The sequence below is a fragment of the Salvelinus sp. IW2-2015 genome, linkage group LG15 (assembly GCF_002910315.2).
Source record: "Salvelinus sp. IW2-2015 linkage group LG15, ASM291031v2, whole genome shotgun sequence".
NCBI lineage: Eukaryota > Metazoa > Chordata > Actinopteri > Salmoniformes > Salmonidae > Salvelinus > Salvelinus sp. IW2-2015.
Genome location: NC_036855.1, coordinates 62,780,814 through 62,796,495, shown reverse-complemented (window position 1 = coordinate 62,796,495; position 15,682 = coordinate 62,780,814). Strand labels below are relative to the sequence as shown.

Below are 15,682 nucleotides of genomic sequence, written 5' to 3'. Positions count from 1 at the left end.
CTTCTCAGGTTTTTGCCTGCCATATGAGTTATGTTATACTCACAGACATCATTCAAACAGTTTTAGAAACTTCGGAGTGTTTTCTATCCAATACTAATAATGTGCATATATTAGTATCTGGGACTGAGGAGCAGGCAGTTTACTATGGGCACCTCTGGCCACCTTTCATCCAAGCTACTCAATACTGCCCCTGCAGCCATAAGAAGTTAAATGGGTGTTTATTTTTGTATTTATAGGTACACAGAATGTAATTAATCAAAACACACAAACACACTAATACAGTACCAATAACCATTACTATATGTGGTACGGCACACAGTACACACAGAGTACAATATCGCTCCTCCCCTTTCTTCTTCCCTTCTTCCCGTCCTCTCTTTCTCCCCCATTCCTCTGCTGCTCTAGAGGTGTTCCTTTCACTGTCAACCTCAACTACATACAAACAATCCACATACACACACAAACATGCATGTACGCATGCACGCACAAACAAACAAACAAACAAACACACACACACAAACATGCATGTATACACGCACACACAAATACACTCACGCACACACACGTACACGCACGCACGCACGCACACACACAATGACGCACAGCCCCTTTCAAACACAACTATCTGCTCCTGCCTGGTAGGACAGAAACTGTATCAGATTCAACACTGATTCAATGTTCATACCTAGCACAAACACTTCTAAACTCAGCAAAAAAAAGAAACGTCCCTTTTTCAGGACCCTGTCTTTCAATGATAATTCGTAAAAATCTTAATTGATCTTCATTGTAAAGGGTTTAAACACTATTTCGCATGCTTGTTCAATGAACCGTAAACAATTAATGAACATGCACCTGTGGAACGGTCGTTAAGACACTAACAGCTTACAGACGGTAGGCAATTAAGGTCAGTTATGAAAACTTAGGACACTAAAGAGGCCTTTCTACTTTCTTCTCTAAAAACATGCCCAGGGTCCCTGTTCATCTGCGTGAGCATGCCTTAGTCATGCTGCAAGGAGGCTGGAGGACTGCAGATGTGGCAAGGGCAATAAATTGCAATGTCCGTACTGTGAACCGCCTAAGACAGCTCTACAGGGAGACAGGACAGACAGCTGATCGTCCTCGCAGTAGCAGACCACGTGTAACAACACCTGCACAGGATCGGTACATCCGAACATCACACCTGCGGGACAGGTACAGGATGGCAACAACAACTGCCCGTTGTTACACCAGGAACACACAATCCTTTCATCAGTGCTCAGACTGTCCGCAATAGGCTGAGAGAGGCTTGACTGAGGGCTTGTAGGACTGTTGTAAGGCAGGTCAGACATCACCGGCAACAACGTCGCCTATGGGCACAAACCCACCGTCGCTGGACCAGACAGGACTGGCAAAAAGTGCTCTTTACTGACGAGTCGCGGTTTTGTCTCACCAGGGGTGATGTTCAGATTCGTGATTATCGTTGAAGGAATGAGCATTATACCGAGACCTGTACTCAGGACCTACCCAGAGAGCTCAATAAAAAGCACTTTTCATCAAGTCGGGAGCTGTCCAAAGACAGCTGAGATGGAGCACACTTTCAGATTTAAAATGAGCTGTACGTCAAGTAGACGCTGTCGTGTGTGTGTGTGTGCGGGTGTGTGTAACGTGTAATCACTTTTCATGTTGGCCCACAATAGTTTGGGCAGAATGTTGTTGAATGTTATTGTTAAAGTCTGACCAGCTGTTGCAAGCAAACACACTCTCTCTGACAGACTATACCTCAAACAGTCTTCCCCTTTCTTTGTTTCTCACATTTAGTCTCTCATGCACGGTCTCAGTCTCTGTCACTCGCTCTCTCAAACGCGCACACACACACACGCAGTCAGAGCCATAGGTCAGTTGAATGGCTGCTGCTTTTCACAGATGGTGTTTAATGCATTCAATCAAATCAATCAGTCAATCAAATGTATTTATAAAGCCCTTCTTAAATTAGCTGATGTCACAAAGTGCTGTACAGAAACCCAGTCTTAAACCCCAAATAGCAAGCAATGCAGTTGTAGAAGCATGGTGGCTAGGAAAAACTCCCTAGAATGGCCGGAACCTAGGAAGAAACCTAGAGAGGAACCAGGCTATGAGGGGTGGCCAGTCCTCTTCTGGCTGTGCCGGGTGGTGATTATAACAGAACATGGCCAAGATGTTCAAATGTTCATAGATGACCAGCAGGGTCAAATAATAATAATCACAGTGGTTGTCGAGGGTGCAACAGGTCAGCACCTCAGGAGTAAATGTCAGTTCGCTTTTCATAGCATCTCTACCGCACTTGCTGGCTCTAGAGAGTTGAAAACAGCAAGGTAGCACGTCCGGTGAACAGGTCAGGGCTCCATAGTCGCAGGCAGAACAGTTGAAACTGGAGCAGCAGCACAGGTGGACTGGGGACAGCAAGGAAACATCAGGCCAGGTAGTCCTGAGGCATGGTCCTAGGGCTCAGGTCCTCTGAGAGAAAGAGAGAAAGAGAGAGAGAGAGAGAGAGAAAGAACAAGAGAGAGAATTAGAGAGAGAATACTTAAATTCACACAGGACACTTGATAAGACAGGAGATATAACAGTCTGACCTCAGCCTCCCGACACATAAACTATTGCAGCATAAATACTGGAGGCTGAGACAGGAGGGGTCGGGAGAACCCTGGGTCGTCACAGACTCCAGTCGGCTCAGTCAGCCCCCACCCCAGGGATGCCTGTCAGAAACCATGGGAACCCAGCAAGGGTTTTATGACCTCTGGGTGTGATTCAGAGGGCTGGATACAGACGCAGCCAGGCCAGTCAAGCCCAGAGCTCTCTCTCACACACACACACACATACACACAGTCCAGTCCAAAGTAAACTGATTCATAACATGGCGTGACAGAGGGAATTCTCCGCTGACAGCTTTATTGAGTGAGAGAGTTCCGAGTATTTATCGCCCTGATGTCACTTCCTGTCAAATAGAACTGTGGAGAATGTTGTCACACAAAAACGCACACGCACGCGCACGCACACACACACGCACGCACACACAGGCACAGACAGGCACATACATGCACACACAMGCACGCACACGCACACATACGCACACCCATGCACTCACGCACACCAAAAGCACTTTTGGTGCGAAAATGAGCTGAAAATGCGCGCACACAAATGACCCTTCAAGGACGGCACTTAAGCCCTTCATTCATTTGCTAAGAATCGTGGCTGGCCACATACAGTATATCTGTGAAATGCACTATCGATCCTACAGTATAACTAATGGTGCGTGACACAGAGGTTGTGAGTGTGTGTGTGTTTTCGTGTTTGTGTGCGTGCGTGCGTGTGTGAAAAACCATTATATATTTGCTGTACAGCTGTCAGTTAGCCACTATAGGATAGACTTATGTATGTATTCAAACACAATATTTTAAATTGCATACCAGCCAGACGTACAGTGCCTTGCAAAAGTATTCATCCCCCTTGGCGTTTTTCCTAGTTTGTAGCATTACGACCTGTAATTTAAATGGATTAGTATTTGGATGTCATGTAATGGACATACACAAAATAGTCCAAATTGGTGAAGTGAAGTGAAGAAAAAATATTGTTTAAAAAAATTAAAAACAAATTAAAAACGGAAAAGTGGTGCGTGCATAAATATTCACACCCTTTGCTATGAAGCCCCTAAATAAGATCTGGTGCAACCAATTACCTTCAGAAATCACATAATTAGTTAAATAAAGTCCACCTGTGTGCAATGTAAGTGTCACGGCAGGTAGCCTAGTGGTTAGAGCGTTGGACTAGTAACCGAAAGGATGCAAGATTAAATCCCCGAGCTGACAAGGTCAAATCTGTTGTTCTGCCCCTTAACAAGGCAGTTAACCCACTGTTCCTTGGCCATCATTGTAAGTAAGAATTAGTTCTTAATTTACTTGCCTAGATAAAACATGATCTCAGTATATATAGGTCCCAGAGTCTGCAACACCACTAAGCAAGAGGCATCACCAAGCAAGTTGTAACGCTCGTCTTCCTCCTCTTCTGAGGAGGAGTAGTAAGAAGGATCGGAGGACCAATGCGCAGCGTGGTAAGTGTCCATATTTAAAAAAATAAATAGAACACTGAAACAAAAAACAACAAAGTGAACGAACGAAAACGAAACAGTCCCGTATGGTAAAACACAGACACAGGAACAATCACCCACAACACACAATGACAAACAGGCTACCTAAATATGGCTCCCAATCAGAGACAATGACTGACACCTGCCTCTGATTGAGAACCATATTAGGCCAAACACATAGAAACAGAATAACATAGAAAAAGGAACATACACTACCCACCCAACTCACTCCCTGATCATACTAAAACAAAGACATAACAACAAAACTAAGGTCAGAACGTGACACGAGTGGCACCATGAAGACCAAGGAGCTCTCCAAACAGGTCAGGGACAAAGTTGTGAAGAAGTATAGATCAGGGTTGGGTTACAAAAAAATCTGAAACTTTGAACATCCCACGGAGCAACATTAAATCTGTTATAAAAAAATAGAAAGAATATGGCAACACAACAAACCTGCCAAGAGAGGGCCGCCCACCAAAACTCACGGACCAGGCAAGGAGGGCATTAATCAGAGAGGCAACAAAGAGACCAAAGATAACCCTGAAGGAGCTGCAAAGCTCCACTGCGGAGATTGGAGTATCTGTCCATAGGACCACTAAGCCATACACTCCACAGAGCTGGGCTTTACGGAAGAGTGGCCAGAAAAAAAGCCATTGCTTAAAGATAAAAATAAGCAAACACGTTTGGTGTCCGCCAAAAGGCATGTGGGAGACTCCCCAAACATATGGAAGAAGGTACTCTGGTCAGATGAGACTAAAATTGAGCTTTTTGGCCATCAAGGAAAATGCTTTATCTGGCGCAAACCCAACACCTCTCATCACCCCAAGAACACCATCCACACAGGGAAGCAAGGTGGTGGCAGCATCATGCTGTGGGGATGTTTTTCATCGGTGGGGACTGGGAAACTGGTCAGATATGAATAAATTATGGATGCAACTAAATATAGGAAAATTCTTGAGGAAAACCTGTTTCAGTCTTCCAGAGATTTGAGACTGGGACGGAGGTTCACCTTCCAGCAGGACAATGACCCTAAGCATACTGCTAAAGCAACAGTCAAGTGGTTTAAGGGGAAACATTTAAATGTCTTGGAATGGCCTAGTCAAAGCCCAGACCTCAATCCAATTGAGAATCTGTGGTATGACTTAATTATTGCTGTACACCAGTAGAACCCATCCAACTTGAAGGACCTGGAGCAGTTTTGCCTTGAAGAACGGGCAAAACTCCTAGTGGCTAGATGTGCCAAGCTTATAGAGACATACCCCAAGAGACGTCCAGRTGTAATTGCTGCAAAAGGTGGCTCTAAAAAGTATTGACTTTGGGAGGGGTCAAGTTATGCACGCTCTAGTTTTCAGTTTTTTTGTCTTATTTCTTGTAGGTTTCACAATAAAAAATATTTTGCATCTTCAAAGTGGTAGGCATGTTGTGTAAATCCATTGATACAACCCCCCTATGAATCCATTTAAATTCCAGGATGTAAGACAACAAAATAAGAAAAATGGCAAGGGGGGTTGTCACGATCGTCTTGCGGTGAGAGAGAGGACCAAGGCGCAGCGTGTGAAAAATACATCTTCTCTTTATTTCGAAGAAGAACCAACGAAACAAAACAAACAGACGAACGTGAAGCTATCAAAGACTAAGTGCACACATGCAACATAGAACATAGACAATTACCCACAAAACCCAAATGCCTATGGCTGCCTTAAATATGGCTCTCAATCAGAGACAATGAACCACAGCTGCCTCTAATTGAGAACCAAACTAGGCAGCCATAGACATACAAACACCTAGACAAGACACTGACCCATTAAACATACAAAACCCCTAGACAATCCAAAAACACATAATTTCCCATGTCACACCCTGACCTAACTAAAATAATAAGGAAAACAAAGATAACTAAGGCCAGGGCGTGACAGGGGTGAATACTTTCGCAAGCCACTGTATCCACTGAGTCATAGTGTAGAATGACACAAGGAGCTTAAAATGGATCAAATTCGTTTATAGCATTCATTTAATTGAAAATAATTTGTGAAATGCAAAATGTACTGTTACTTTGCAATGAACAGATGTTGCTAATGAATTAGATAATGTCTAATTGAAGCGTTCTAATTAGGCCTGGTAATGAAAGCTAATGGCAGTTAAATGAAGTTGCACTTGAACTCACATTGAGAGAGGGAATCATATGACAATAGTAAATACATAGTAATGAAATATATGGTATAATACAGAGAGAACATAAGGTACCATGCAATTACTATTACATTACCTTTCCTCATTTGCTTGTCCTTATTTAAATCAAATCCATGCTGTGTGTGTGTGTGTGTGTGTGTGTGTCTTTGTCTCTCTATCCGTCTGTGTGTGTGTGTGTGTCTGTTTTTATGTGTTATACAGATCATCGATGAAGAGGACACCCAGTTCATGATCAACTGTCCCCCGGCAGTGACAGAGAGTACCCCTCGGAGACGCACCAGGATCCAGGTGTTCTGGACAGCACCCCCCAGCGCCTCTGGTTGTGTCACCCTCAAGTAGGTACATGTACTTGGGGCTCTCTGAAGAACCCTGAAGTAAGGTTCTATATTTTCTGCGTCCCCATTATCCACCCCTCTCCCGAAGTGTGCACTTGTCCTGCATACTCCCCATTATGGATGCAACAACTTTGGAAACTCCCTCCAGCCAATGCTTACATCAATCCAATGTGCAAGTGCACACTTTGGGAGAAGTGTGGAGAATCGGGATGCAGCCATATGTGATCACCACCCGTGGTACTGGAGAGCTACGGTGTTTAGAGGCTTTTATTCCAGACCAATGGTAATATTATCTGATTCAACTAATCAATGTTTTGATGGCTTGGTGATTAGTTTATCCAGGTGTGTTAGTGCTGGGCTGGAACAAGACATTCACAACCTTTAGCTTGTGTATAGGACCAGAGTTGGTGACCATACTATGACACAAATCCAGTGTAGCTGTGACAGTGTGTGGGTGATTGTATACTGTGAATAAGGAGCAGTAGGTGGACCTCTCAGGCATGTTTACATACAGTATCGTACTCAKATGTGTCCTATTACTGTACATGGAAAGTTATTACTGTACTCCTCCACTCCAAACCCAACCTAAGGTTTCCCTCAGAATATATTATCAATGTTTCTTCCAGAATGTATGTTGCATAAAGAATTCATAATAACAAGATTGGCTGAAATGGCTTGGGTTGATGTTAATTGATTCATTTGCCGTGTCGTGTGCCTCCAGGGCTTGTTTAGGTGCAGTATGTGTTAATTACCTGTAACCAACATAGATCACAGTACACTCCATGCATTGAGGCAGGATATTGTTTTGAGGGTAGGGCTGAGAGAGAGAGCGAGTGTTTGTGTGTGTGTGTGTGTGTGGTGTGTGTGTGTGTGTGTGTGTGTGTGTGTGGTGTGGTGTGTGTGTGTGGTTGTGAGAGAGAGAGACGGTGTGTGTGTGAGAGAGAGAGTGCATAATCTAGAGAAAGAGAGAGAAAGGAGGAGGAGGAGAGAGGGCACACGACGTCAATTCAGCATCTATTCCACGTGGTTCAGCGTTAATTTCATTGAATTAGACGTGGAAACGACATTGATTCAACCAGTGTGTACCCAGTGGGGGGGAAGAGAGAGAAGAGAGAGAGGAACAGAAACATAGGGGTGGTGCCCTACATGGCATGCTATCTCTGCATTATTAAAGAGTTCAGTTGGCCTGTCACTTTCTCTCCTGCCCCGTTTAAATCTCTCACCGTGCCGTCGTTACGTGTGTAGGGGCGTAAAAAAAAAAGGCTTGCATTTCTTATTAATGCACGTTATTATGTGCCTGTCAGAGTGAGTGATGAGATGTCCTTGCCTTCGTCTCTGTCTCTGAACTCCCCTTTCTTGGCTTCTTCCTCCCTCCCTCTCTCTACTCTCACTCATCTTCTCTCTCCTGTCGGTTTCTCTCGCTACTACACACCCTTTTCATTCCTTCCCCTCCTCTCTCCTTTTCCGCTTCACTCTTTGTGCCTTTCTCAACCAGGGCCGCAGTTCTGTTGTTCCCACAGCACACTAACCAGGCAGGCAGGCATCTTCTCCTACTTTACCTCTCAGCTATCTTGTATCTATTGGGAGAAAAGAGGTGAGACAGAGAGTGGGGGACAGAAAGAGAAAGAGGTAGAGAGAACAGATGAATGAGAGAATGGAAAGAGAGTGGCAGCATGTGAGATGAGGAGAGAGTGAGATATAGTCACTTGTGGAGGTTAGGGAGTGGGGATGTGATACTAAGGTACGTCCAGTGGGGTAGCTTGTTTTTCACTGTAGAGTGATGACACCAGGCGAGGACAGGTTCATAGTTGAGTGTTTTTGTGTTACTTGGTGATCACACTTATTAAAGTTTTGTCCGTTTTTAAGTGGGGCAGGTGTACCCTAAACATCATACTGATTGATTATTATTGAGAAGCTGTTGTATATCTCTAGCTAGAGCCCAAGCAGCAACAGCCTCTTTTCTCTCTCTTCCTAAACAAATGCAAACACATATTGGTCATCTACACACAGCATACACATTCCTGCAACACACACACCACACACACACCACACACACACACACACACACACACACACACACACACACGACAGACAGACAGACAGCAGACAGACAGACAGACAGACAGACAGACAGACAGACAGGGACAGACAGACAGACAGACAGCGACAGACAGACAGACAGACAGACAGACAGACAGACAGACAGACAGGACAGACAGACAGACAGACAGACAGACAGACAGACAGACAGACAGACAGACGCGCAGACAGACGCAGGCAGCATTGAATCTGAAATGGTTGATTATAGTGTGTCGTTTACGGGTTTCCCGATATTGTGACTTTACTAGCTTAAATAACAAATGGACGGAGAGCGAAATATGGTTAATGCCAACAGGCGTTTTTATGTTACACTGCACGGGGTAACCTAGCCTGAACTAGCTAGCCATAAATCACAATCCAGCAGGAGGGATCTCCCCAGAGATATAATCACGAGAGAAAGAAAATGGGTCTCTCCCCATTAGATATTTCCCCACAAACCTACATGCTGCTCGCCCCTCTTCTATTACCATGACAACCCCATATACAGTGAACGTGACTGGTGCTGCCAGCCTGGGGGAGTGTCTGCCCACCTTTCCCCAGCTACAATAGTATTTTTTTCATCAGAGAATGGGGGATTTCATTATTGATATGAGTTTTTAATTTCAACGCTCTCAGCATGCCTGTCTGCCTACCTGTCAAATAACCTGGTTAACTCAGACACCTCTGGCAATAACTATTATGGAAAAACAGACTGTGCATGTGTCTGGTGCCTGTGTGTGTGTTTGTGTGTCTTTACATGTACGTGTGCGTTTGTGTGAGTGTGTGAGTGTGTGTAATACAGCATAATGCAACATGTGTAGATGTGTACTGTGTGTGTATTACTGTGTATAGTGTCATCATCGCTCAGTGTGTCTGTGTGGAAAGTGATCAGTTCAGAGCATTTGAGAGCTCCTCTAGTCCTGTCCTGTGGCTAGAGAGGCTGTGGTGTGACGGCCTCTCCTCCCTGATGGTTAGCTGTAATTGAGGAGTAGCTGCTGTCTCCTGGTGGCTGGAAACAGTGATCTGGCTCATCATGATTATGGGGGTCAAAAAGGGACAGACYTTTGTCTGATTTCTGGACCACTCTCCCTGTAGAATCTTTATATTTTTGTTCATTTATACATTTTTCAGGTTCACCTGACATAAAGTGTAGTACAGTTTTGACAGTCAGAACATGATAGTGTCAAAACCTATTTGAAATCTCRAGGAATTGAATGACATGAACACAATGGCAGGTAGATTAAAAAGCCTTCCCAGAGAGAATGGCAGTCTAACTGTGCAGTTATTACATGTGAGATGAGTAGGAATGGTTCAATGAAACTGGTACAGTATGTGCCTTCCCAAAGGAACAAACTGTAAACAAATAGCTATGTTTATTTATCCCTCTCTGACCTGGCAACACACACACACATGCACACACACACAAACACGTGCGCACACACGCATGACCACGCATGCACACACACACACACACACACCCTCCTACCCACCCCACATACCGGAGCGCTTTTGAGGCGATAACCATCGGCGGCTTGGAGCCAGGAAAGTGAGTCTGGCTTTAATAGCGTCTCATTGATAGAATTTAAATTGGATGTTAAATAAGCATTACTGTGCCTGATTGCCTGGCCAGCCCCAGAAAGTGGGCAGCTAGTGAGGCAGTTTGTGAGCGGCTCGCTCAGGGAGAGATATCTGAAATTGGGGTGAGATTGAATTAAGGTGTGAACAATTAGAGATATACTGGCGGTGTGTTTAGGAGCGCCTGGGGTGGGGTACCCCTGTCACCTCTGTACTTCTAGGTACACCCATCAGACAGGTTTCTTCATGTCCTACTACTATCCCCTTCCAAACCCATTCCTTGTTTTCGGATCGGATTTGTTGTGTTCTTCTTATTTCCCTCTCTCTCTCTCTTCTCTTTCCTCTCTGTCTGTCTGTCTCTGTCTCGCTGTGTGCCTTGGAGAGTAAAAAATGCAAAAAAAAACAAACGCAAGAGAGAGGGTGAGAAAAAGAGAGATGAAGAAAGAGTTATGTTATGTTAATAGGGGCATATAGCTGTCACTCCGTCACTGTAGAGATACCGTCCCTTCTCTGGCCGGCCTGCCTGACACAGCCTCCTCTGTCACTGGTCCTCTGCCACTGGTCCAGCCCTTAGATCATCAAACATAATCCCCCGATAGCCTGCTCTGGAGACATGCAGGATAAACAGACAGGAGGTTTATTTATAATAAAATCAAAAAATGTACTTTTTACCCCTTTTTCATGGTATCTAATTGGTAGTTACGGTCTTGTCCCATACGGTCTTGTCCCGTACGGACTCGGGAGAGGCAAAGGTCGAGAGCCATGTGTCCTCCGAAACACGGACGTGCCAAGCCGCACTGCTTCTTGACACACTGCTTGCTCAACCCGGAAGCCAGCCGCACCAATGTGTCAGAGGAAACACTGTACAACTAGCGTGCATGCTCCTGGCCCACCACAAGGAGTCACTAGAGCACTAAGCGACAAGGACATCCCGTCCGGCCAAACTCTCCCATAACCTGGATGACGCTGGGCCAATTGTGCGCCGCCTCATGGGTCTCCCGGTCGTGGCCGGCTGCAAAACAGCCCGTGATTGAACCCGGGTCTGTAGTGACGCCTCTAGCACTGCGATGCAGTGTCTTAGACCGCTGCGCCACTCGCAAGTCCCTAACGGTAGGAGGTTTGCTTTGGGAATAGGTTGGAATCCCATCAGAATTGAGAGATAATGTATTGTTTCAAAGCAGCTCATCTGGAGTGTGTCCTTCAAGGATAAGGTGAAATTAACGATTTTGTCTTATTTGTCCTTGTCTTGTATCTCTCTTCCTTTGTGCCGTTTCTCCTCACTACCACGGCTTCCTGAGATGAGCATATAGTACATCTCTCTGTCTTTATACCTTTCCTCATCTACGTCTACGTCTCCTCTCGCTCTTCTCCCTCGCTCTTCTCCCTCCCTCTTTCTCTTGCTCTTTCTTTATTTTTGTGACTGTGGGAGAGCACAGTGACAGCGGTGGGCTTGGCCTAGCTCGGACTCCTGCTCCATAAACAGTCCAGCTGGACAGGAACCACCTGGACCAGACCCAGAACCCAGACAGTCCAGAGCCTAGAACCTACACCCTMCTGCTACCCTCTGCCCACTATCACCATGGAAACCTGCAGCCTGTTGTGGGAGGCCAAGTCTGATGTAATGCACAGCACCTAAATGGAGTTTGTTTGTGACAGCTTTTGTGCCCTGAAAGTAATTTGTTTGCGATCGTTTCTGGCCCACACACCCTTCTGGCCCTTGAATGGGTTTGTTTGTGTCTGATTTGCATGTCAAGGCCCCACTAAGACCTGTGTCCACCCAGCACTCAGTGGCTCTGTCTCCAGACAGCTCTATCAGAACAGTCTCTCTGCCAGGACCAGGAGCAGAACTTTAGCTCTGGGAAACTTAACTTTTGGCCTGTCACTCAGTCTTATCTCTGACACACTGTAGTTCCTCTTGCCTGAGTGTGTGTGTGTGCTCGTTCACTCTTGATCGTTTCTCAAAAGCGAAGCTTACTTTCTGACTTTTTTCTCTCCTTTTTCTCTTTTTCTCTAGGTTTTCAATCTCTTTTCCAACCGCATCTCTCTCCTGCTAAATACAAGTCTTTATGTTAATAAATACTTTCTGTAAGAGCTAGCAAATCCCTCCGGTCTGAGAGTGCCTGTGATTCAGCACCCCTGTGTGCTCTAGTAGCTGATCTCAGACCTGTCCGCAATCACATTCAAAAGTTGATAACACAGAACCTGCTCTAGTAGCCGATCTCAGACCTGCTGGGAGACCTGTCTGGAAGCACAAGAACACTCATCTTGAGTTCAACATTACTCCAAATGCCCACCGGTTACTCCCTGTGCTAAAAGTACTGTATGAGTATTTAACTCTTCTCTTCTTTCTCATCTCCTGCTTCTTTCCTCCCTTATTCCACCTGATCTCCTGCCTTGTACTTCTCTCATCCTTTCTTGTCTTTTCTCCTCTGTCCATTCCCTATCTCTTTCAACCCTCATCTCCACTTTACCCTCATCTTTTCACTTTTCATCTGCTTTCTCTTTCTAACCTTTCATCTCCTTTCTCTTAACCTGAAACTTCCTCTTCACTTCCTCCCCTCCTCCTTATTTCTCTGCAGGGCCAGCATCGTCCAGAAGAGGATCATCTACTTTCAGGATGAAGGCTCTCTCACCAAGAGGATGTGTGAGAAAGGTATGTCCCCCATTACCGAGACGTAGTAAAGGGCGCTACATGTCTTCCACTCCTCCTCCCTTTCCCTTACTATATCTCAGTATCTCCTGTCTTACTCTCTCTCCCTTACTATATCTCAGTATCTCCTGTCTTACTCTCTCTCCCTTACTATATCTCAGGATGGATCGCTGGGCCAATTGCCTGCGCAGCCTCATTGGGTCTCACCGGTTCGTGGCCGTGCTGCATAACAGCCGTGATTGAACCCGGAGTGCCTGTAAGTGACGCCTCTAGCAAGCTTTGACGGTGCATGTAGTCTTAAGACCGCTGGCTCAGCTGGCAAGTCCCTCCCGGTAAGGGCTAGGTTGTGCTTTGGGATAGTTTGGTTGGTAATCGCCATCGAATTGAAGAGATAAATGATATTGTATCCAAAGCAGCTAATCTGAATGGTGTGTCCGTTCAAGAATAAGGTGAAATTGTATGATGGTCTTCTTTGTCTTTCTTGTATCTCTCCTCTTCCTTTGTGTCGTTTCTCTCCTCCTGCACTCCCACGGCTTTCCTGAGAATGAGCATGATTATGTTCAGCTAATCTCTCTTGGTTGCCTTGTATATCGCCGTGTTCCTCATCTACGTCTCCAAAGTTCGTCTTCTCTCGCTCTTCTCCTCGCTCTTCTCCCTCCCTCTTTCTCTTGCTCTTACTCTTTATATTTTTGGTGATACTGTGGATGTAGCACTGATGTGCTGCGGTGGGCTTGGCCCTAGCGTCGAACTCGCGCATCCTCGATTCGCGATAACTAGTCGCAGTTTCTATGGACAGGGTCCAAGTACACCTGGACCAGACGCATTGAACCCGCAGTTTGCTCAGAGCCTAGAGATACGATGCGTATCCTTCGTGGTCTCATATATAGGCACGGACAAAACCTGTATGGTCTGTTGGTGTGTAGTTAGTGCCCGCACCAGAACCTGCTATAGCTGTTTGTGGTGTATAGGCCAAGTCTGATGTAATGCAGACAGCACCTAAATGGAGTTTGTTTGTGGACAGCTTTTGGTGCCCTGTGAAAGTAATTTGTTTTGCGAGTACTGTTCGTTTCTGGCCACACACCCTTCTGGCCCTTGAATGGGTTTGGTTTGTGTCTGATTTGCATGTCAAGGCCCCACTAAGACCTGTGGTCCCCCAGCACTCACGTGTGGTCGGTCTGTCCCGTGACAGCTCTATCAGAAGTTCTCTGCACAGGACTCTAGGATGCAGAACTTTAAGATCTGGGAAACTTAACTTTTGGCCTGTCACTCAGTCTTATCTCTGACACTACTGTAGTTTCCTCTTGCCTGAGTGTGTGTGTGGTGTTCTCGTTACTCTTGATCGTTTCTCCAAAAGCGAAGCTTACTTTCTGGACTTTTTTTCTCTCCTTTTTCTCTTTTTTCTCTAGGTTTTCAAATCTCTTTTTCCAACCGCGATCTGTGTCTTTGCTGTGCAGATGATGACTAGTCTTTTATTGTTAATAAATCTTTCTGGTAAGGAGCTAGTCAGTCCTCTTGCCGGTCTGAGCGAGTGCCTGTGGAATTCGCATACCCCTGTGTGCTCTAGTAGCTTGATTTCAAGACCTGTCCGCATGTATCTCACATTAGTAAAAAGTTGATATACAGAACCTGCTCTAGTGCCTGTCTATCGCTAGGACGGACTGGTGTATGATGCCTGATGTCTGGAACCAAGAAACTCAATAACTCGTTGGTATGATTCAACATTACTGTTATGTCTTGGGTTGTGTAGGTGTGTTAGTTAGCTGTGTGGTTGTGTAGATGTGTTTAGTTAGTGTGGCCAGTTGTGTAGAATAGTGCTCGCCCACTTAGTTAGGCCTGATGTGGGTTGTGTTAGATGGTGGGTTACTTACGCCTCTGTGCTAAAAGTATACTGTAGTGAGTATTTACTCTTCTCGCTTCTTTTCTCATCTCCTGCTTCTTTCCTCCCTATAATTGCCACCTGATTCCTGCCTGTACTTCTCTCATCCTTTCTTGTCTCTGTTTGTCGCGCTGTCCAGTTTTCTGATAGTAGCTCTTATCTGAATGTTACCGTTGCATTACGTCGCACTTTCTGACTCGGGTTGCTCTTATGTAGCTTTTCACTTTTCAGCTGGTGTTTACTTTTCTCTTTGCTGTTTCGTATAGGCCTTGTATGCATGTTCATCGTCTTTTTCGTATAGATACGGCGGAATATCGTTGTTCAGTCTTGCTCAGCTCGCTTCGCCTCTCACTCCGCCTCTCGTTGTATTTTCTCTGCGGGCGCCGGATTGTGCGTGCCAGAAAAGTGATCATCTACTTTCAGATGATGATGCGTTCGTCTCACGAAAGTTAAGATGTGTTGGAGAAAGCTGTGTGTTATTGGGCCGCCTTGTGCATATGTTACCGAGACGTAGTAAAGGGCGCGTACAATGTCTTCCACTCCTCTTCCCTTTCCCTTCTAATATCTCAGTATCTCCTGTCTTACTCATCTCTCTCCTTACTATATCTCAGTAATCTCCATTGTTGCTGTTTAGTTACTCTTTGCTCCCTTATGCTATTAGTCTCAGTATCTTCCTGTCTTACTCTCTCTACCTTACTATATCTCAGTATGCTCCTGTTTACTCTTCTCTCCCTTTACTATATCTCAGTATTCCTGTTCTTACTCTCTCTTCCCTTAGCTTATATCTCCAGTATCTCCTGTCTTTACTCTCTTCCCTTTGGGTCGGATCTTCACGCTTGTGCTGTATCTCCAAGCTGTGGCGTGAACATTGTGAG

The 15,682-nt window shown here is 45.3% G+C and overlaps 1 protein-coding gene across 1 annotated transcript in view; it reads left to right on the top strand.

The window, feature by feature from the left end:
- The window catches only part of LOC111974459 (spondin-1-like), a 52,526-nt gene that overhangs the window by 22,019 nt on the left and 14,825 nt on the right, over window positions 1–15,682 (top strand). The window contains exons 3-4 of the mRNA XM_070446848.1: window positions 6,494–6,627; window positions 12,861–12,934. Coding sequence (XP_070302949.1) covers window positions 6,494–6,627; window positions 12,861–12,934 — 208 coding nt within the window. The remainder of the gene's footprint in view (window positions 1–6,493; window positions 6,628–12,860; window positions 12,935–15,682) is intronic.